The 22,543-nt window shown below is 50.3% G+C and overlaps 1 protein-coding gene across 1 annotated transcript in view; it reads right to left on the bottom strand.

The window, feature by feature from the left end:
• Positions 1–22,543, bottom strand: part of VAC14 (VAC14 component of PIKFYVE complex) — a 59,547-nt gene that overhangs the window by 21,915 nt on the left and 15,089 nt on the right. The window contains exons 11-13 of the mRNA XM_054640591.2: positions 18,899–19,043; positions 18,546–18,611; positions 9,077–9,230 (exon numbers count right to left, since the gene is read on the bottom strand). Coding sequence (XP_054496566.2) covers positions 9,077–9,230; positions 18,546–18,611; positions 18,899–19,043 — 365 coding nt within the window. The remainder of the gene's footprint in view (positions 1–9,076; positions 9,231–18,545; positions 18,612–18,898; positions 19,044–22,543) is intronic.

Genomic DNA, 22,543 nt, shown 5'->3' on the forward strand with positions numbered 1-22,543 from the left:
CACACACTATTTCCATCAGATAACCAAAGGAAACCTGAGCAGTTTGATTTATGGATGTTGTCTGCTTCTATGGACACTCAGCGGAGCACGGAGCAGCCAATTAAAGATGTAATTAAGCTGCCAAAGCCCAGGAAAGCTGATGGAAAAGCTGCTGGTCTGTTTTCTATCCTGCCTCTCCCAATGATACACAAGAGATTCATGCAGGGCAGCTTCCCCAGGTTTGGATTTAACATCTAAGAGAAAATATAGAGCCAAAAAAAAGGAAAATGAAATACAAGGTCATCCTGACCAGAACCCGGTGTCCTCTTCCTGCTGGAGCTGTGTGTTCACCCACCCATTGGTATATCTGTAACCCCAAACCAGGCTTTGAGGCAGGCAGCTCCCCGAGCACAAGTGTTCACCATCGCATCATGTTTCCCCTCAGCTGCACGGAAGACGATCTGGGCAAAGGAAAAAAAAAGGGATCCAGCCAAGCCAATGTGCTCCAAAACAAAGGTGTGTTTGTTGGAAGGCAGGGAGCACCCAGTGTGAAAATGCAGCCATGCCCCACGTGTCGTCACTACAGCTGCTCAGCACTGCTCTAAAGGGAGCAGAGACACGGTCTGGAGGTGACATGGGGCAGATCTGCCTTCCCACTGTGCCTGCTGCAGCTCAGCCTGAAACCTCTCCCAGCAGAGCCTGGGAAGGCAGGTGAGGACCAGGCAGAAACTGTCTTTCAAAGCTGCAAAGTGACATTCTTGCCCATTTTCTCAGCAACTCTGAGACATCCAAACCTGGCTGCGCTGCAATACAAGCTAGCAGCAGGTAGGACATCCCATCTTCATTCCCACCAGCTAACAATGCTCCAGTGCTGTAGCTTGTCTGGGGGAAGTTCTCATCTTGGAGTTTCTTCTCAAGACCCCAAAAATAGTCTCTCTGAGCCCCATAGCAGCATCAATGGCACAGTGTTCCCCCTACAAAGCCAAGCCAACTTTCTGCCTCATTGTCATGCATGTCTTCCAGCCAAACATTACATATCCTAAAACACATCCCAAAGGAAAAACAGGAGGAGGCAGCAATTTTTCTCCTCCCTCACAGGACCAGCATTTCTGCTGTGCACAGGACAAAGCTGTATGGAGCTGTATGGCTGCAAGACAGACCAGCCACAAGCACCTTTAGATATGTGCTCTGAAGTGGAGCAGCATCTCCTGCATCTTCAGCTGGAGACTAAGAACGACCTGCTGGATCAGCTGAGTATCCAAAAGTCAGAACTGCCTTGGGGATCCCAGCTAGTCTGCAGGACTTTCAGTACTGCTGTTGTCTTTCACCAACTGGTTCCTGAACCTTGGACCCTTCTGCCCAGCCTGGAAGCAAGGAAGAACTGGGATACAGAGATGGTGAAAACAAGTATGTGCCCTGTTTTTCCTAGAAGAAAACATGTGAGTATGCCTACTCCAGGGAGCATTTTCAGCATCCTTTGCCTCTGGGAGCAATGAGACTGAACTCCAGAGGGATCATTTCTCCATCCTCTGCCCACCTGGTGCACAGGAGCTATGCCTGCATGTTCCTAAAGAAGGTTTCCACTGTGGCACACCATGCCAGAGCAGCCTTGCCAGTGCTCTCTAGGGCTAATGCTGGGAGTGAGAAACCAGGGTATTGGGGTCTGCCAGGCTGTAAAAGGCTCAACCAAACCTCAGATGGAGCTTAAACAGGCAATACTTCTTCCAAGCAGGCAAAGCAGTTCTTTTCCAAAGCCTCCCAATCCTCCAAACTTCCCGTTTGCTCTGTTTACAGGATGTCTAGGAAGTGGCTGGCACCTTGTGTGCCATGGTGTAACCCTTCCTGGCGTAGCCCAGAGCTCAGCTTGCTGCCCTGCGGGTTACAGCTCAGCACAGTGGCATTCCCAGCCCGACAGAACTGTAGGAGCAGCTTGTCAAGTGTTTTCTCTGAAGCACGAGAGACAAGCAGGAAGAAGTGTTAAGAAAACTGTGGCATAATTAATTGAAGCTTGCACCTCTCCCCCTTCCCCTGAAGCAAAAGACTTTGCAGATCCGTAACCTGCCAGATCTGCTGTTAACGTAGCTGGGGCTGGTGGCACGTCACAGCTCTGCTGCTTTTTTTTTTTTTTTTAATCTGGTGTGGAGGAGGGAGCTGGAAGAAGGAAGATCCATGCTTAGAGCAATGATGAAACTCAGTCCAGACATCCACTAGAATAGGAACAAATGGGAATTTTGGGCCCAGCGGAACATCAGAGCAGTGAAACATGACAAAAGGCATGTGGGAATTGCAGCTATATGGCCGCAGTGAGTCCACATCAGCCTGGGTCCTTATAATTGAATCACAGAAGGGATCTTAAGGCTCATCTAGTTCCCACCCCACCACAATGGGCAGGGACACTTTCCACTAGACTAGGTTGATCCAATCTGGCCTTGAACACTTACAGGGATGGGGCAGCCACACCTTCTCTTGGCAACCTGTGCCAGTAACTCATCATTCTCACAATAAAGAATTTCTTTTTAATAGCTAAGCTAAACATACTCTGTCAGTTTTACACTATTATCCCTTGTCCTATCAATGGCTACAGCAACCTTCTGCATCCCAGCATGCCAGGCTAACAAATCCTTTCCCCAGATTCCCTTCACAGACTGGGGTAGAGCCAGGGACACAAGCAGGCTTCTTGGATCATCTAAGTCAATACCAACATCTGTTCCCCCAGCCATGAGTGCCAGCTCGAGTGGAGCACAGCGAATGTCTGCAAACCCCCAGTGCCTCCCTGAGCGCTCACCAGCGGCTCACGCTGTTCCCATCGCCTGCGTGGCCACACTATAAATCAACCAAGACAGGCAATTAGGGATCTATATTAAGGCCCTTATAAATATATATTGTACATCACCCTGGAACATTCAGGCTGTCTGGCTGCTTGATGGGCTGAGCTGTGTCGAGACCTACAGTATCCAAAGTGTCCCCACATTGCTCTGGGTGAGCCTGGCAGACTGCGACACGAACTTGGATTTTCCTATCTCAGCCACAAAGTTCTGAACTTCACCCTGGCATAAAACATAACTTCTATTAATTTACTATAATTGGTTTCAAACTAGTCTTAATTAAAACCGGTGTGGACTTGCTTAACTCCATTGAAACCAAATTGAAATAAGATTGGAGCAGAATTGAATCCTTTCCGAAGCGAGCTAAAGCTGGGTAAGCTGGTTAAAGAGTATCCACAAGGGTATTTGCGGTGGTTTAGCTAAAATGATTTACCGCAATCTCTAATTGAAGCAATTTCAGCTCGGATATAGGGAGGGTAAGCTAAGAGTTGGCGAGGCCAAGCATCCTTCCCACCCGAGTGCTTTCCCCAAGGCATCATGTTTCCAGCTCAGCCCAGAGAATGATCTCCCCCCCAGCTCTTCTGGGAGCAGCAGGGATAAACCCGGCGGCAGCCGGAGCTGGTCCGCGAGCCCTGAGCCGGCCCAAGCGCCAGCGGCGTGGGAGTCGGCACTGCCAGATGGTGCTCGGCGAAACCCCGGGCAGCGACGTGGGAATCTGTGCAGCGTCTCCCCCGGGCAGCCTTCCCCAGGATGTTTTGAATTTTAGCTTTTGCAAACACGGAGTGGTGAAGCCTCGCGGAGCAGGATAAAAATAGAGCCGTAAAAAAGGCAAATCCTCCCCTCCTCCTCCCAGAAAGCCAGCGCAGGGCGTAGCTGGAAACAGATGTGAACATGTCGGCAGCTCAGCTGGGCTCTGGAAAACCTCCACTCTCCCCTTTCCAGAGCACAGGATGCTGCTGACGAAATAAACCCACCAAAATTCTGGATTGTACAGCCAGGAGCTGTGCTCAGCCTGGTTTTGCTTGGACACACAGGGATATTTCTCCCCTACCTACCTGGCTAAAGAGCCATGGGTTTGTAATTCCTGAGACTTCAACATCTCGACAGAAAGGGGGTCCCAGATGGGTTAGGGTACATATTTTGATGCCAAATGAAACTTTTGCTGCTCCTTGCTCTCCCCCACCTTATGCAGGGTCTGTGCTCATGGCTGCCTTGGAGGAAGGCAGCAGGCAATGATCATCTTGATGGTTTTCCTAGTAAGGTTAGCAGTTCACTACTGCCCCATTTTTCTTTGCTAAGGTAAATCAATAAGCAAAAATGCAGCAAGGGTATAGCTCAGCCATTGTTTAGAGGCACAAAGTACCCAGCAGAGATGCAAACCAGGAATGGATAAGCTTCATGGTGAGCTTAGAGTGGGTTGAGGCTCCTGCATGGAAAGGTGAAGTATACAGAACACAACCTGAAGGAATGAGCAGCAATGGGGTTTGCTGGGCTGTTTTCACACCAATATTCACTCTGCTAGTTTGTTTTTCACCTCATTCCTCACCTCACCCCACAAATTCCTCACATCTTTGGGAAACTGAGGCAGCCCAGCAAAGTAACTCCAAAGGAAGCTTGGCTACGAGTGATTTATCTACAGCATCAACTTCTCCTTTGTCCACCACTACAAATCAGTAATCCCAGCTGTTATTTGGGAATCCCCAGGCTTTCTGGCTGGCTGTGTGCTGTGACCATCTCAGGAGGGATGGATACCTGGAGGCACGCCAGGCGAGTTAACGCTACATCTGGATGGTCTCTCCTGGGGCTTTCCAAGGCATCCCAGCTCCTCTATTAGACTGCATCCAGGAAAACAAACAGATCAGCCTTTCTTTCAAATTCCTCTCCTCCTCAAGAAGCAGAAGAGTGTTTTTGACAATCAACACTCCTGAACAGCTTCATGCCAGTAGGAAAAGAGATGCCACAGACACCAAACATCAGGAACCACACTGCTGAGTTTGGAGCACTCAGGACAGCTCTCTTTTCTCCTGCCTGCTTGGCTCCTCTGGTCCTTGCTGTCACACTCCTGATTCTACAAAAGCTGTTGGAAACTGGCTCCTTCAAGAGCAAGTGGTTAATGGTGTGATGTCATCTGCCTCACTGCCTTTTGTGGGGAGGATGAGTAAGGAAGGGTTTCACTTTTATCCTTCTCTAACACTGGAAATAGCAGTTTAGCAAATCTGAGCCATCTGACAAGAAGTCACCTTTTTTCTACCTTTCATGGACCTCCTGCACACTACAGACTCTCACCTGATGTTTGCAGAGGCTGCCCTAACATTTTACAGACTGTCTGGAGTTGAGACCTTGTCATACGCTGCCACCTCTGCAGATCTACAATGACACAATTGAAGTTGTGTCAGACAGACAACAAAAAGGGAGTGGTTTGGCTCACTGAGAATAAAATCCTCCCAAAGATATGTCAAAAGCAAACCCCTAAAACAGAGTATGTCCACTCTGGAATGCTGCATGTTCTCCAGGGGGGATACAGCAAGACTAAACTCAAGAGACTATATTTCTGAGGGACTTCTAGCAGTCTCCTCCAGGGTAATCTAGTGACTATGGGATCTCCATGGTCTGCCAGTGGAAACCAGTGACCTCAGGCACATTAGTGACTCCACATATGGAATCAGACTCCCAGTAAACATCCTATAGCATGAGGTGCTCAGAGGGAGCAGCACTGTCCCCACCACCTCCGGCAGGAAGCCAGGCAGGAGAGACCGGACCAAGCTGGAGAGGAAACAAAGGGCTGTAACTGCTTCACCTTACAAAGCTGTGCAGAAAGGAAGGAAGAGATGTGTGCAAGAGTTACCCTGTGCAAGGCAGCAGCTGGTCTAGCATCCTTTTGGAATGAGCTTTTGTCTCTTGTGAAGAGCAGAGCTGTAGATGAGGCTGGAGGGCTTCCACCTATCATGGTACGGTTTGAGTTGGAAGGGACATTTAAAGGCCATTTAGTCCAACCCCCTTGTCATGGGCAGGGACACCTCCCACTAGACCAGGTTGCTCAGAGCCCCATCCAACCTGGCCTTGAACACTTCCAGGGATGGCACTTCACATCTCTGGGCAACCTCTTCCAGTGCCTTTCCATCCTCACAATAAAGAATTTCTTCCTAATACTTAATCTAAAATTACTCTCTTTCAGCCTGAAGACACTCCCCCATGTCTTGTCACTCCATGCCTTATCCCACGTCCCTGTCCAGTTTTTCTGGAGCCCTTTCAGGCACTGGAAGAGGCTCTAAGGTCTTCCTGGAACTTTCTCCAGGCTGAACAACCTCAACTCCAAATCTGTCTCCTTAGTAGAGGTGCTCCAGCCTCTGATCATCTCTGTGACCTCCTCTGGGCTTGCTGCGACAGGTCCATGTCCTTCCTGTGCTGACAGCCCCAGATCTGGATGCAGTCTTCCAGATGAGGTCTCACCAGAATGGAGTAAAGGCACAGAACCACCTCCCTTGACCTGCTCACCTTGGTGACAACCACTCTCAGGTCATCTGCTACTTGTCTCAACTTCTACAGGGTTAGAAAAGACACTCCCAAAGCAAAGCAAGCATTGGATTTCCATTGTACTGACCAGACTGGCATTTGCACAATCACTCCAAAAACTGGGAAGCTCTTGGGCACAGCCCTGCAGCCCTTATCCCTGGAAAAGTGGGCAGAAAGTACCAAGGAGACACTCCTGGAGGCCAAAACCAGCCACCCTCTCCCAGGGCAGTCGGAGCAGGTCAGGAGGAGATGCTGGGTCTCCCTGGCAGTGCTGAGCTGGGCTGGCCCCAGTTCATTGTGCTTGGGGAAGGCGTCGAGGGCAGCTGACCTTACGTAACCGGAGAACAAAGTGGCTAAATAAAAACTGGAGCTGGGAACGGGCTGCGGAAGTGGGACACAGCTTTCCTGACTAATCAACCAGCATCTGAAGGAAACCAAACTCAATGGCAGGGAAACAACTGCATAAACACATCCCGAGGGAAGAAAGGGAGAGAGAGGAAACGCGGGGAAGACCATGGGGGCACTGGCCCCTTCCACCTCCACTCCTGCCCTTACTGCTTGGCTAGCAAAGCCTGGAGCGCCAGGACAGAGAGCACAGCAGGAAATCTGCCACGAGCTCAAGGATTTCAAAGGGTGACCTTGCTTGTTTACCTGCAAAGCCACCAACTGCACATTTGGAAGGGCCTCTGGGATAGGAGAGGATTTGGGTTGGAATAGCTCAGCAGCTCTCCTCCCACTGCCACTTCAATGGCAACTCAGTCTGAAGTGGATGAAGGGAATGGAGAGATTTAACCCTGGGGAGAAGTGCTGGGACCCTGCAGCCCCCACTCTAATGGGGAAACAGCATCCATCCTACTGCCAATACAGCACTGTCCAAACCACAGCACCTTAGGGAATCATCCCATATATGCCAGTACAAAACCAGTGACTCCAGAAAGGGGTATACCCTCTCTCTGTTGCCATCACCTCATGATTTTTGCCTGGGAATGGCAGAGTTTTGGCTCACTCGCTCTCACCACCTGGGACCATGCTCAGACATGGGGATTTCCACCGGCCACTGGTTCTGCTCCAAAAAGCAATCCTCTGGCAAAAGGAGTATTTTTCAGGAGCCTCTGATTTTCCAGGCATAATCCAGGAAGGTCCTGGCCCAGCTCTGACCCTCAATTTCCCTGGGGGAACTCCCCAGCAGCCCATCCAGTCTCAGCCTTGGGTGGTCAAAGCCAGACGGGGCTGGGGCCATGATAAACACCCAAGGCCAATGAACCAGCTCCTTTTTCCCTTCCCCAAAAACATCTGCCTTTGGTTAAAAGCCAATGACCCTGCAAAGCTCAGCTCCAAATAAATTCTTAAGGAACAATTTTCTGGTGCATTATAGGAAAGAGGAAAATAGGTGAGGAAGCCAGATCTCACTAGGACCTGTGTGGGGGCAAGCTGTCCCACCCTAGGGCAACGGGAGCTCTGGCTCCAGCAGATCTACTCCAGGAGGGGAGAGCCAGACTCTTTTTAAAGGTTACACTTGAGTAAGTGAAGCCAAGTTGCCCTTCCAGATAGCTAACAGGGGCCAGGGCAGTCGTTAGGATCCACGCCATCCAGCCTGCTATTTTTAGATCATCCAGAAGGAAGGAAACCTCAGACAACCATCAGTGCGAGCTGAACTGCAGCTCCTCAGCTGCTTGGCCAGTGCTGCAGGAGCTGCTCCACCCAGGCAGTCTCACTTCTGACAGTGGGAGGATGGATGAGACTTGCAGAAAGCTCAGGGAGGTCACTAGCTCTGCAGCCCTCACCTCTCCATTGCAGAGAAAAGCTGCCAACAGGAAAACAGGTAGATCCACAAAAAAAAAAAAATCCCACCCTGAACAGCCAAAGACCTGAGCTGGTTGCTGGTGCAGACATTTATAAGACGAGGGAGGGGTGAGTGATCCAGGATGTTCAGGGAAAACAAAGCCTGAGGATGGGAAAGCAAAGCCTCTCACTCTGGTGGTGATTTTGCAAGGCCCTGTGGCTGCATCCTCTGCAGGGAGAGGCAGCCTTGGCTCAGTGCTCGGGTTGCAATCCAAAGCTCACATGAAACGTGCTTTTGGCTGGGACGACCTGGCCTGGGGAGTACAACAGGGAGGCTCTTAAATAGCAGCAGAGGAGGAGAAGGAGAAGCCAAGCAACTGTAAAGCATGAACCACAGACAAGGGAAGGTGAAAAAAATTTCCCCATGTGCAGGATAATTAATGAAAGGTTATTTTTTTTTTTAATCTCCCAAGTCCCCAGAAAATAGGATCGTCCCTCTTCATCTCTCTCCTGAGGTTTTGCCAGACACACAGAGCAACATAACAGTTCATAGCCAATGTGGGCAGCCTGGCACAGGGATCCCTCTGCAGATCTATGGATGTTTTGGAGATCTGGGATTGCAGCCAGCATCTTATCCTGCACTGATTCTAGGGCTCTGAGGGCTTTTAGAAGGAGAAAAGAGGCTGGAGCCCAAGGTCCCATAAAAAATAGGACAACAATGACATCTCTCCACTGGCCTCTGGGGCATCCTGCTGCTAAACTGAGCCCTAAATCCTCAAAACACAAACTAGAGGAAAAAGCAGCAAAAATAAAAGCAGTGCCCTGGTCTGTGCCATGGCAGACTCGATTCCCAAACCATGCTGGGAGGGGATGAAGACATTGATTTATTACTATAAAATAAGCTTCTCCTTTTGCCTGAGCAAACCTGACTGGTGCCATGGAACATGGGGAGAGCCCAGGAGCAGGGAGGCACTCACTGGAGGAGCTCAGCTGGCCAGGCCTGGCTGGGACATGAAGCTCCACTGGGCCAGGTCGCACATCGGAGCCATCGGAGGGACCGTGCCCCTCCTCTGTCTGTCCTGCTGGGGAAGAAGCAATCTCAGCCAGCAGTTCCAGGTCCTTCAGGATAACCTGTGGAGAGAGGGATGGTGCAGGGTGAGCTTTCTTTTCCAAATCCATATACAGAGAGGGTGAGGTGGGAAGCAAATACCAAATCCCAGCACACTGAGAAAGGTATAGTAAAAGAGGGCTACCTACAAAATTCCAAGTGGAAATTTCAAATGTTTGCAGAGGGGATGAGGCAGTAAAGACAATAGAGAAAAAAACCCCAGTTTCTGCTCTGAGAGTCCTGAGGAAGCATATGAAATTAAACCAAATTTACATAACGAGGAATAGGGCTTGCTTCCCCCTGTCCCAGTTTGTGGAAGTCTGGGATTTGTGTTCCCTTCATACCCTCAGATTTGGGACAATCCCAGCAAGAGCACAGGGATGTTCTGGGGGCACATACCAGCCAGCTCCCCTCTGCAAGGCAGCATCCCAAGGAAGGCTCAGCTCAGGATGTCAAGCCAGAGCTGCCATTCAGATTTCATAGCTCTTTCTTTCCAGAAGTCACCAAATCAGTCTACATATAGCACTTCTGGAGAAGTTATTACTGGGTGGGTTTTTTTTTTTCCATCCCCAACCCTTCTCATGTCTCAGGCTATTTTGGGTCCCCCTTCATTCAAACGTCCTTGGGTTGAGATGTTTCATGAGCTGTCCCTGATGCTCTAAGTGCAGCAGGGATATGCAGAGCAAAAAGTCTGCCAAGAAGGGTCAACTGCCACGTCTGTACTCCTCAACATCTGGTACAGCACATCCCAACCACCCTCTGCCCACCAGCACAGTATCCCAGGCTTTCCCTGTGCTCTCACAATGCATCTTTCTGAAAAGCTCCTGTTATACAGGAGTTTTAGTTTCTGAGATAACATAGAAAACCCCTACCCCTGGAAAAACAAAAAGCCAATTATGGTGTTGTTTTTTTGTTTTTTTTTTTTAAATTATGCTGGAAAATACAACCCCTGAAAATCAGAAAGAGGAGCTCCTCGGTTTTTCTTTTGCACAGACAGATATCTTAAGCTGAGTGCATTTTGGGGGCTTTTTTTTGTAATTAAGGCTGATTTTCAAGGCCCCAGCAGCCTCAGAGCAGGCAGTGTGGTGTCTAGGCTGTGTATGGTGTAGAGGCAGTGGTGAGGAAGCAGCCTGCCACAGGCACCACAAGGGTCCAGCATGCTTGGGAAGACCCTGTGCCTATACACATGATTAAGTCTCAACTCACAGCTCCCAAAGGCAGGGAAAAAAAAAGACAACAACTTGTACTGCTGTCCCTGAAGAATACAGCACCTCTGTGATGCTGTCAAGGCTGGGAGCTCACTGTCAGCATGGAAGGACCCTACCATCACCAGCCTTCGTCCTCTTCCAGGGAGAGGAGTCTGTGGTCCCTGGCAGAGGGAGGACTTTGGTGCTCCCTCTCTGTCTGGATTTCAAGCATCTGTGGCTCAGACAGAGATGCTGTTGGTGTTTTGTTTCAAGTGGAGGACGTCCCTGAGCAGAGCTGAGGATGCCAGGGCTCCTGAAGCCCTGTGTAGGTTCTCTAGTGGCTAACCATGTGACTCAGCTGAACTTGCAGCCTTTGAACAGGCACCAACTTGGTTCTCAGGCTCTCACAATGGGGAAATAACACCCATAAAGGTTTCCAAGTCATGTTAGCTGAAACTGGCAAAGGGACTCAGGGCTTGGCTACGAGGGCTGGCAGTCAGGCAAGAGCCAGGACTCTCATTCATGTGGTGCATTTTGCCAAACCCAACACAACCAGGAGCTGAGGCACTGTGTGGCTGATGTACAGCATGGCCTGGCCACTCATGACTGCCTTCCTGTTGCACTCACTGCTGCCCTGGTGCCCCCACCCAGCCACACCATCCAGCTGAGTTTTCACCAGCAGCTCTGACAGCTTGAGGAAACATGACCAAGCCCCCAGGCTAGGCAAGAAACAAGCCTGCTGCATCCCAAAGCTTTCAGAGTCATGGCTTGAGGTCAGATCCTCAATCCAGCCTTTCAGAGCTGTGTCATGAGCCCCATCTCTGAGATCCTGCTTGGGGTCAGGATGCTCTGGCCAGGGTAGCCAGGACAGCAGTGACCAGCACCACTGGAGGGTATGCATGGAGAGCATAGCTTTGGAGAGGTTAAGGAGTACCCCACCTGTAGTAGGTTACAGGCAGGAGGTGGAAAAAGCAGCATAGGCTGAATTTTGCCACTGAAAAACACGGAGGAAATAACAAGCAGGAGGGATCGGTACATGAGCATTGGGAGCAAGAGTAGGCAGCAAAGACCTGGGGTTTTCCAGCCGTGGGAAAGAGGCAGGAAGCTCCAGCTCCCGCTGATTCTTCCCCGCATGCTCTGGAGAGGGCTCCCAGCTGGGGACAGAGGAAAGGCAGGCGTGCTTGGTATGCACTGCACATCCCTGTGCTGAGCAGAGCTGGAGCTGGCTGGCTTTGTGCGAGCCAGGAGGCTGTAAGAAAGCAATATCCTGCCATTGCCATGGCAACGGCCGGCTGCACCAGGAGCGAGCTGGTCCCATCCCTCAGGAACCCAGCGGCCCTCGGACCGGCAGCGCTGGAGCTGAGGGCCAGAGCCCACCCCAGCTGCCAGGCAAAGGTGTGCTCCTGACAGCCAACCCGCAGGATCAGCCCCCAAGGGCGTTTTCCTGATCCCGAGGGGATTTCTGGGAAGGTTTTCCAGTGGTGATGAGACATAGGACAGTGTGCCCTGCTGTGGGCAAATGTGTGCCTGGTTAGTGTAAATAGGAATGAGCAGGAGAAGCAGCGTCATGATGGATGGGGAGACCTGTCCAATGTCTCAAGCCATTCCCAGCACAGGGATGAAGAGCAGCATGGAAGAGGACGAGCTCTGGGTGGCCAGGGAATGAGAAGCAGGTTTCCAGACAGTTATAAATAAGCAGCTATTTCTCCTCTCTGAGAATAGGCAAGATTTCTCCCTGCATTGCCTCCAGAGCACAGATTTTGAGGGCACACACAACTGTCAGCCTCTCCAGATCTAGGTCAGGTTAATTTGCCGCTTGTTCTGGTTGAATGGAGCCGAGAGCAGCTCTGCTGGCAGTGGCACGGGGGGAAGCAGCCCCTGGATGGGGAGTGCTGGGTGGGATGCACCTCCCTGTGCACGCAAAGCGGTGCCTCGGTGCTCCTGGAAGGGGGGGCATTTGCCTCTTGTCAGAACCCTGGGCTGGCCCCAGCTCAAGGCAGAGGAAGGGGAGGGGACCCCAAATGTGCTGCAGACCCCTGGGAGTGAGATTTAGCACCCCACAGCACATGATGACTACTAGGACACCAGAGCAGGCTGCAGCAGCAGCTCCTGGGACACATGCGGCGGAAGGGTATGGACTGGCTCCTCAAGGTGTTGTCCTTGCTGGTATTTACAGATAAGCTGTGAAAAACAGGAATAAATTAAAATGCCTGTGTGCAGCAGGGAGATGCTCCTGGATGGCCTTGGATGTCCTAGTGGACATCTAATATTCCCTGGGCAATGAAATGGGGCACTCAAGATAAGTTATTCTTGCCAAGGAGAAGATGGGAATTCAGCTGAAGCAAGATACTACCAAGACAGAAAACAAGAACATTAAGGGCTGCAAAGCACTTCAAAGAGGCCCAAAAATCTGGGAGGCTGTGGAAACCCCCATGGCATTTCCAGGATGGGCAATGCAGGCGGTGGAGAGACCCAGCGGGAACAAGGAAAAGCCAAGGATGCTGGTGGCTGCTTCCTCCTTCTCCACAGCATAAATGCAGTCCCATTTGTTTTATATTTTTCCTCCTTCCAATGCCTTTAGCTGTAGCAAGGGAAGGAGGTGAGCATGGGCAGGCAGTCCTGGAGCCAGGAGTGGCCAGGAGCGAGGCTGGCTGAGCCCCAGACACACACATTGTGAAAAGCAAACTTGTGTCCCCCCCCTGCCTCCAGCTTTAAAGACAGAAAAAGAAAAGAAAGCCTATCATTAATCTTCCCACACCAATTTAACCAAACCTCTTTTTAGGTCCCCGACACAGCAACTTTTATCCTCTGATCTTGCCAAGATCTATTTTTTTTGCCTTCCCAGGAGAGGATGGGGAGCAGAGGGAAGGCAGAAGGCCTGGGGGCTTCTCCTCTCCTCCTCAGGGCAAATCCTGCCAGGTCACGCTGACACATGCTCACAGCACCAGCAAATACAGCTGGCAGTGGGGGAAGGCACTTAGTAACAGCGCTACAGCCATCCCAAAACAAGCTGGAACCTGAAAACTCCCTGCCCACCCTCCTGCTTTTGTAAATCCCCCACTGTCCCTGCTGCTGGGGGTGTAAGGGCCAGGCCTGCAGCACCCAACACTGTCACAGCTCAGAGCACCCCTTTAAATGTGTTTAATTAGCACACATGGGAGCTTTACATGCCACCTGATGCCAGCCAGGGCAGGAGGCCAAGGAGGTATTTCATAGAATCATAGAATCCCAGAATATGCTGAGTTGGAAGAGCTCCACAAGGATCATCGAGTCATGGAATTCTTAAGGTTGGAAAAAAAAAATCTAAGATCAGTGAGTCCAACCGCCATGCTCACAACCAAACCATGTCCAAGTGCCATGAGTGCTGTTGCTTCATGCATTGAAGGGCAGGGAAGGATGCAACACAGGTCCAGCTGGTGGAGTGGGGCTGAAACAGCCCTGGAGTATCCCTTCAGGTCATGCTGTGGGAGGCCGGATGCCTGCAAACTCTTGAAACTCAATATCCACAGTCCTAGAGCTCATGACAGGCAAAGCATTCACTTCTATTTGTTGTCTCCCACTCACCACCTCCCTCTGCACACAGGGAACCAGGCACTCAAAGCCCAGCTCACCAAATCTTGCATCCTACATCTCCATCCCACTCTAGACCCTCTCTGAGTCAGCTTCCCAGGACAGAGATTACCTGTCCTCCATGGCAGTCAGGTTTTCTGTGGTTTTAGTCTGCTCCATAACTTCACCCAGGAATGCTACAAGCACCACCTCAAGCCCAGATTGCCAGTTTACCCCAGTTGCTCACTGTACACATAAACTGCATATACATATGTACATGTAAGTTATGAAACTGTGGTCTGAAACTGGGCCTAAGCCAAGAAGCTCCCTATGGATCATACTCCCCACAAAGAAACTTCCTATTCTGCAGGATGCAGCACATAGATTATTGTTAAACCAGGTGGTCTTGAGTCCACTGAGAAAGCATCACCCCACTTCTGCTTACAAGCTGCTTCCACTTATGGCAAACCAGGCTAACTGCATTTTCCATGATCTGACTGGAATTATACACATTTCTTTATACCTCATTTCAGTCCCAAGCTCACCCTCAGGGTCTCTCTTGAAAACCAGTTGCCTCCTTGCTTCAGTACCTCATAGTTTTGAGTCTCCCTCCAGAGAAGCTTTACCACCAAAAAAAGTTTAAATAAAGTCAGGCATATTGCAGTTCTCTTTGCAGTTTTAGCTTACACCTCTGCTTTGCATCAGGTCACAATATTTCAGCTGTGGCAGATGAAAGGCCAGGAGCTGGAGGACAATAGCTCTAAACCCAACAGAGCAAAGCTCCAAACCAAGCCACACTAAGACAGCTATTTGCTTTGGCACAAGCCTTTGTTCAGTGTCATTGTACTGGGATTGGGTGTGACAGGAGAAGTTCACCAGGATTCAGTGTGACAGCAGAGCTCTGAGCAGGGCACAGACCTGGCTTTGAAACCCTGCAGTGCTGCAGCAAGACACGGCAGCAGGACATGCAAAGGAAAGAGATGACTATCAGTATACCACCATCCCAGGGTTTTCTTCTCTTCTAGTTTAATACTGGAAACCCAAGAGAGGGCAGAACATTTCAGCTTCTTGTGGGAAGTTGGCTCGAGGGCCATGCAGAGGTTCAAGTACATCACAGAATGGTTTGGGTTGGAAGGGAACCTTTAAAGACCATCTGGTTCCAACCCCCTGCCATGGGCAGAGACACCTTCTGCTAGGTAAGGTTGCTCAGAGCCCCACCCAACCTGAACACTTTAATGGACGGGGCAGCCACAGATTCTCTCAGCAACCTGTGCCAGTGTCTCACCATCCTCAGATGGAAGAATTTCTTCTTAGTAACTCATCTAAACCCGCCCTCCAAAGTCAGTAGCAGCCAAGGCTTAGTTCACTCTCTCTAGAGAAGGTCACCAACTCTTGAGGAGACTTCTGAAAGAAGTGCTTCTGTACTCAAAGCCTTGCCCAGCCCTGGTTTTCATGTTAGCAGAGTTGAGGAAGCCAGAGTCTATCCTGCTTCACATCAGACACCAGCTCCACCTCATGCGTCATTCCTGCATGACTCAGACAAAAGTCCCAGCACAACTTTCAACCCCCAACAAGATTGAGGGGAGCAGATAAGCAAACAGGAACATGTTCAGCCATAAAGAAACCATTCCATTCTGGAGCCAGAAAAAGGAAAAAGCAAAGAAAGAAAAAGAGCCGGAAAAAGCAAAGAAAGAAACTGAGTAGCGTCACTGCTTTGCAGTTTTCTCAGAGATGCCTCAGCTCCTATTGTGTTCACTTCAGCTCAGTGCCTGGATCTATTCAGAATCCAGGGAACTGAGAGACTACATCCAAAGCTGCCTTTGCACCATGAACTTGCAGAAGGAGGCAAATTGAAGAATGTGTCTTCTTTTCAGCAGTGCCTATCAGCAGTGGTGCCTTAAGCCTGCAGATGGAAAGGTCCCACTCACTGCTCCCAAATATCATTTCCTAACTTTTCATCTCTTCTAACATCAGTTTTTCAACCAGGGCAGCAAGCAGATAGTGCAGAAAAACCCACTCCCAGCAGGATCCAGTTACGTCTTGGAAGGAAGTTTTCAAGCACATCAAATTTTAAGCAGGGCTTTCATAGATTGCCTTCAAAACCAGGTCTCAAAGGCAGGACAGAACATCTCCCTGTCAGGAAGCACAGGAAGCAGCATGAGGTGACGCAGTGCAGCAGCACAGCATCTGACAGAGAGGAATCCTGGATCCTGACTTGTCTACATATCAAAGGGAACTGCCTGCTTCAGCTCTGCTCCAACTTCTCTGTGCTGCCTTTGTGAATCTTAACGAGGTCTCTTGACCATTTCTTTACAGGCACAGGAGAATTGGGTAGGAAGGGGAATAGGAGAGATGGCAGAGATGACTCAGGACACTGCAGATGCATCATGAGTTACTGGCCCCTGTTCAGCACAGTGGAGGTGGTGCAACACCCTGTGCTACTTGAATGACAAAAACAGGGGTGAGAACTTAAGGGGCATGGATCTGGCTCCATCCAGCATGAGTTTTCCTTTGCTTTGAGCTTGATTATTTATGACAATGCAGAGAGAGACTGAGAGCAGCTCAGCAAGACAAGACCTTAAAAATAAGGTGCCTGAGTACAGTCTTTCAGTCTGATGCACAGACTAGCACTGACCCTCTGAAGCCAGATTATCCTTTGGTGATGAGCTGGTAACAAACAGCTGCTCCAGGGCACATCAGCAGAATGACAGGTAGCCTCCAAAGTGTGTACAGGAGCGAGGAGAACTCTAGGCACTACAGAAGGATGTTCAGCCTTGCTGGGATTAAAGATGATACTGACACTGCTGCTGAGCAGGTTCCCTTGGGGAGGGCAGCATCACAGGACAAAGCACAAAAACCCTCTGAGGATGAGTGTACACCTCGTGCTACACCACACAATGTGCACAGCCCTATCTGGAAAGAGGAGAGAGATGCTTCCTCATCAGAGCTGATCTTTAGCTCACACAGGCCCCCATGCTGACCAGGTGTTATCCAGGAGCTGTTATCCAGAAGCTTCTGGGAAGGGGTCACAGCCTGCAGGTGACTTGGGACAGAAATACTGCACTGGCTAAGCAAGCACCCCACATCCCCCTTCCTAACAGGCACTGACATAGCAGGTCAGTTAGCTCAGAGTGTCCTCATCATTCCCAAAAATGTCCAGCTCAAAACCTCCCTACTATTTCAGTCATTTCTATTTCCTCTGCAGAAAGCAGCACATCTGGTTGACAGCCAGCTGAGTGGTGGTGTTTAATGGATTGACTCGTCTATGGATTTCCTTACAGAAAAAAAAAAAGCCACCTCCAAACATTTAAATAAATAGAAGCCAGGATTAAATAAATCAGCTTAAAATTACTTTTGAGCCATTCCCAGTTATGTCACATGGAGGAAATGCACCACCAGGGTCCTTTCTTCACTGTTTTTTTCAAATATTAATAAGCAGTGTAATTGCAACATGACTCACAGAGATCTCCTGCCAAGCTGGAGAGACTATCTGCAAGATGCAGGCTTTCTAGAGCGTTGCAAAGGCAGATGTGTGCTCGGGGACTCTTTTGGAAAGGTCTGCATTGTAAGCAGCAGGGGATGGAAAATGGCCAGGGAGTTGCTTGCCTTTGCAAGTCATTCCCTTGCTTGCTCATTCCCTTCCCTCCTCTCTTAACAACCCCCTCACACATGGGATTTATTGCAGTATTGGGGTTTGGTGCTCTGACCATGTAATGCACAGAACAGCGTGTGATTTTTATTCCATGAGGAAGGTCTGGGATGAGAAACCAGCCAGGACCATTTGTAGTTCTGGGCAAGAGGATCCAGCTGATGATGGAGGCTCTACCAGTGCCTGGGCCAGCTGTGGGCCATGCTGCTGGCCTCCCACCCAAGCACTGAAATGCTCCAGGGAACAACTTAGAGGGGGATAAGACAACAACACCACCAAAACTGAGATGACTGGAACCAGAGAAGAAGGGTGAAGAAGCAGGACAAGGAAGCAGGAAAATGGTGCAGAACCTTGGGAGGTGGAAGATGAAGAGCTCAACAGCAGAGCAAGCTGACCCAGGTAGCTGCCTGATTATCTCTGCTCACTACCAAGCTGAGTGGTTCCCAGCCAACCTGATGCCACTGGGCATCTACTGCAGCCCTGCCAGGCAATGCTGCTTTGCTGTCCAAGCAGTGGGTGCTGCTTAAATGCCTCATGAATATGGATTTGGCACTGCCAGCTTAGACACAATCCCCCTTCCATCTTTACAGAGGTTGTTGCAAAGCACCTGAACTCCCACTCAACAAGGTTCTTCCCATGACCCCAGTCCCATGGGTGATGCCCCATCTGCCTTCCCAGGCAGACAAAAAGGATTCTTAGGAGCTGCTTTGAATGATCAACTCTCCGAGATGGAGAACAATGTTCATACATCAGAGAACGCCCAAGACATCAGGGTTTTCAGCTGGGCAAGTACTTGCAGGCTCTTCATTGGGTCTTCTTCAGTTTGGCCAACTTGGTAAAACCCCTCAGTGCCAACATTGGCCAAGCCTCACAAAATACCTCAGTGCCACCAAAACCCCAAAGGCCAGCTAGATGTGGAGACAGTAAGTTTCCAGGATTTTTGCAGCACCTACCTCATCCGACTCATCTGAGAGGGTCCGCAGCAAGATGGGGAAGAGGCTGTCGGTGTGTCGGAACATCTGGAAGCACAAGGATGGGTGGCATCAGTCCTACAGGCCTGGTCATGCCCAGCCACAGGACACTTGCCCTGAGGGAGGCTGCCAAGAGCTTCACCAGCACTTTCCATCTGAGCTGGAGAGCTCTTCTTCCTCAAGCTATGGGATACCTGGCAGCCAAAGCCTTCTCAGAAAAGGCAGGTGGACACATTTGCAAAACTACCAAGACAATGACAATTTGCACTGCTGTCAAGGCAATGGGACAGGCTGGGAGATGACAAACTCAGTCGAATGCTGAGTCCCCAACTTACCTTACGAGGAGTCTTGATGTACAAGTGGTAAAGCCATTTCAGGACTGCAATTCTGGTCATCATCCCAATGGATGTATCACTAAGGTGGTAGTCCAGCACCTGAACTATTCCATCCAGGTTCAAGGTCACCTGTATCCTCTCACAGCTGCATGGAAAGAAAAGAGGCTGGTTCAGTGTTACATCCAACTCATTCCTCCCATGTCCACAACACTCCAGAGGCTGCATCAAACACCTTAGCTCAAACCCTCACTACATGAGGTTGCTAGTACAGCCAGGCCCTGAACATTTCCAGAAATGGGCCATCCAAAACTTCTCTGTGAAAACCATGCCAGTGCCTCACCATCCTGTGAGTAAAGAGTTTATTCCTAACATTTAACCTAAATCTCTCCTAGTTCAAAACTGTTCCCCCTTGTCCTATCTACCTAAGTAAACAGCCACTCTCCTTTCATGTAATGCCTTGGAAGCAACAGAAATCTCTGGCGCTTTGAGTGTGACCACTTTTCCCAAAACAGCTGGTACCTACACATAGAAAGGCACCACTCTAAATGAAAACAGTATCATGGCTGTGTGAGAAACTGGTCCATAGTGCACTTGCTAGATTTGGGGTTCAAAGATTAGAGATCCATAAAATACACTCGGAATCCACCTCAAGGCTGGCCAGCTCAAACACTTTGAGAGAACATTAACCCACTGTACTCAGCTCCAACCTGATGAAGGCTTCCAGGTTCCACTGATCCCAGTGGATTTGTGCTGAGAACTGCAGATGGTGCCCTGTCTGGCAGTGAGTTTGGGATGCAGCTCTCTGCTACAACCCTGCCTTGAGACCTTCATCTTGCTTCCCAAAAGCCATCCCAAAAGATCAGGATAATCCTTCATAATAAACAAGAGATGAGAGGAAGTAACTTGCTTAGTTCACCAGGACATTGTCTCTGTTAGAAACGGACAGCTGCTGCAGACTCTTAGCTCTTGGCCCCCAGTTTTTCTCCCTAATAGCTAGGACTTGCATTGGGACAGGTGATCCCAACACAGAAATTGTCATGATACAGCATTTTTATGTCCTGATTGTGATCCTGAAATCTACCTGATGGTTTCCCACCTCCTTGACAGCAAGAATATGAGAAGCATCTGCCACAGGAGACTCTTTTAAGGAGAGATAATGATTAGAACCAAGATGGTTGGAGAAGACCACCAAGGGGAGGCTGCACTCAAGAGCCATGTGGTACCCCAAGTACTGAATTATTCAAGGCTGGACCAGGCTCTTGCCGATTTTTCCAGCCTGCACAGAGCTGCCATGCATCTTGTTTGATAAGAAATCCTAAGGGGCAGATTTCTCACGGTATAATTTGCAAGTAGAGCTGTGGCTTAATAGGATTTGATCTTCCCCAGGACACACGTTGTAAGGGCGAGACGAGGAGGCTGCAGCCCCTCAGAGCCCTGCAGGGATCTGACTGCTTGATCTGCCTCACATAACAGATGCTGGGGGCTGCAAATTGCATTTCACTTTGATGTTGAAAACAACAGCCGAGGGCGAAATGCTCAGACACACGGAACTGAGGGGAAGGAGGGACCAGAGCATGAGGAGTTTGGGAGAAATGTCCAAGGGAGCAGCATCCCAGTTCACTTCAGCCAGCCTGAATGAACACTGTATTTGGTTTTCCTGCAAAACCATCTCCTGTGGCAGTTGCATAGCCTGCCATGCTCCCAGTACAGGCTTCAGATGGAAGAGGAGAATGAAACCTTGACCCAGTAACACCTCCACACCAAATATACACAATGCCTGCACACGACGGGGAAAAAGAAACCTCAGGGTAATGCATGTTTTCAGAAGCAAGAGGCCAAAAGGACAGCACAGAGAATTGGTGCCTGAAGCTGGGCAGTTTGGAGGTGGCTTTGACGCTGTCACATCCCACCAGCTCCACGCTGCTGTGAGGTAAGTGGGCAGGATGCAGGGTGCCATGGGTTGCCACAGCACTGCTGTCTGCTGATGCTGGACTTCTAACAGCACAGTAGAGATGACTTCTACAAGCAATTTCCAATCTGGTTTGTGTCAAAATCACTCATGAAAACCCCTCTTCCATCACTGCTCTTGATGCAGTATGTGGGGAGAAATCCTGGGTGGCTCAACCCAAAACCCACCTGAGTGGACCCCAGAGGTGGCTGGGAGCACCAGGCTGGCCTGGAGCCAGGCAGCCCCCAGCCACACTGTGTATCACTGCCCTGTGGCTCTGCTGGGCTCAGCTCCCACTAGGAGGGATTCCAGCTGGGAAAAGCTCCCCACCAGCTACCCTCTGTCCACAGCTGCTCAGATAAACCTTTTAGGGGGGTTGCTGGGGGAGAAGCAGCTCCTTTACTCAGCACAAAACCCAGGCCCCACCATGAAAGGAGAGAGGTCTGATGAACATGGGAAACTGGGCTAAAAACCTCTCACCAATCCTCTGGGATAGAGTGGCACCAGACCGCCATGGGCTACCCCACTTTGCAGGGGTTATGGCAGCAGCTGAGCGCTGCTGCAGCTCCAGAACTGGGCTGGCAGCTCAGCCTGGCTCTCCCTAATCCCCAGGCAGAGGGAGCAGCAGTAATGGCATTGCATCCATGTGATCCCCTGGGCCTGCCTCGCCGCTCCCAGCGCCGGCATCTGCGGCAGGGCAGATGTCAGATGCAATCACTTCCATCTAACCCACTACCCCAGATTCTCCTCCCGAGGATGAGCCTGGCCCTGGCACCGCCCCTGCTGCTCGCCTGTGACAGTGAGAACAGCTTTTAGGGCAAACTGAGCAATGATGGGGGCTGTGCCAGGCTCTCACCTCTGAACACTGGGAGTCTTTGCTCAAGCTCAGTGGCAGGGCAGAAGACCCATCCCATAGCACATCCCCCCATTTCAGAAAGCACCTTCAGCATGGGGACTGAGCTTACTTTCCCACTACATTCAACCCACAGCAATGTTTTTCACTCCATGTCCTTTATCAATGCATTTTCTCACTTCTCCCCTTTCTTCAAGGGCTTCTGCTCTCTCTCTCCTCAGCAGTCACCTTTTCTCTGCCAATGTCTGAGCTGTCATCTTTCTCCTGGCCTCCTGCCTGGTCCAGCTGCTTTCCTGACCCCATTTTCAGACATGGTTAAGGTCCAGGCCAGGATCTAGCCTTTAGGCAAGCCCAGCAAAATGGCCTTGCCAAGGGTGGAAATATCCAGGTTCTTTCACTGTGGTCCAAGTCACAAGGGCAGCTCCCATACAGGCTGGCAGCTGTGCTGCTCAACGGGCTCGAGCCAGTGGCCAGGAGATAAATAGCTCCTCTCTGCTATTGGTTCCACAAGCTGTCACTTTCTTGTCCTTCATTGCTCTCATTTCAGTGCTCTTGGCTTCCTTCTGCTTACTGCAGTTTCCAAGATCTCCCAGGGAAGCGATGAGGCCAAGGTCTAGGCAGAGGCATCCAGTCCAACAAGCTGGAGATCACTGTGACAAGGGCTGGGGCAGCGTGCCTGGGGTTGCCCTCCAGCTCACCCACCCAAGCATGAAGTGGGAGCAGCAAAGGGAAGTCATCTCCTCACTCCAGGCTGGAGAGAAGGGCCAGAAAGAGCCACTCTGGACCTAAAAGCTGTGCAAAACAAGCTGCTGGAGAATGGATTCCAAGGCAGGCTTGGTGCCTT

This window comes from Agelaius phoeniceus, chromosome 12 (assembly GCF_051311805.1).
Source record: "Agelaius phoeniceus isolate bAgePho1 chromosome 12, bAgePho1.hap1, whole genome shotgun sequence".
Taxonomy (NCBI): Eukaryota; Metazoa; Chordata; class Aves; order Passeriformes; family Icteridae; genus Agelaius; species Agelaius phoeniceus.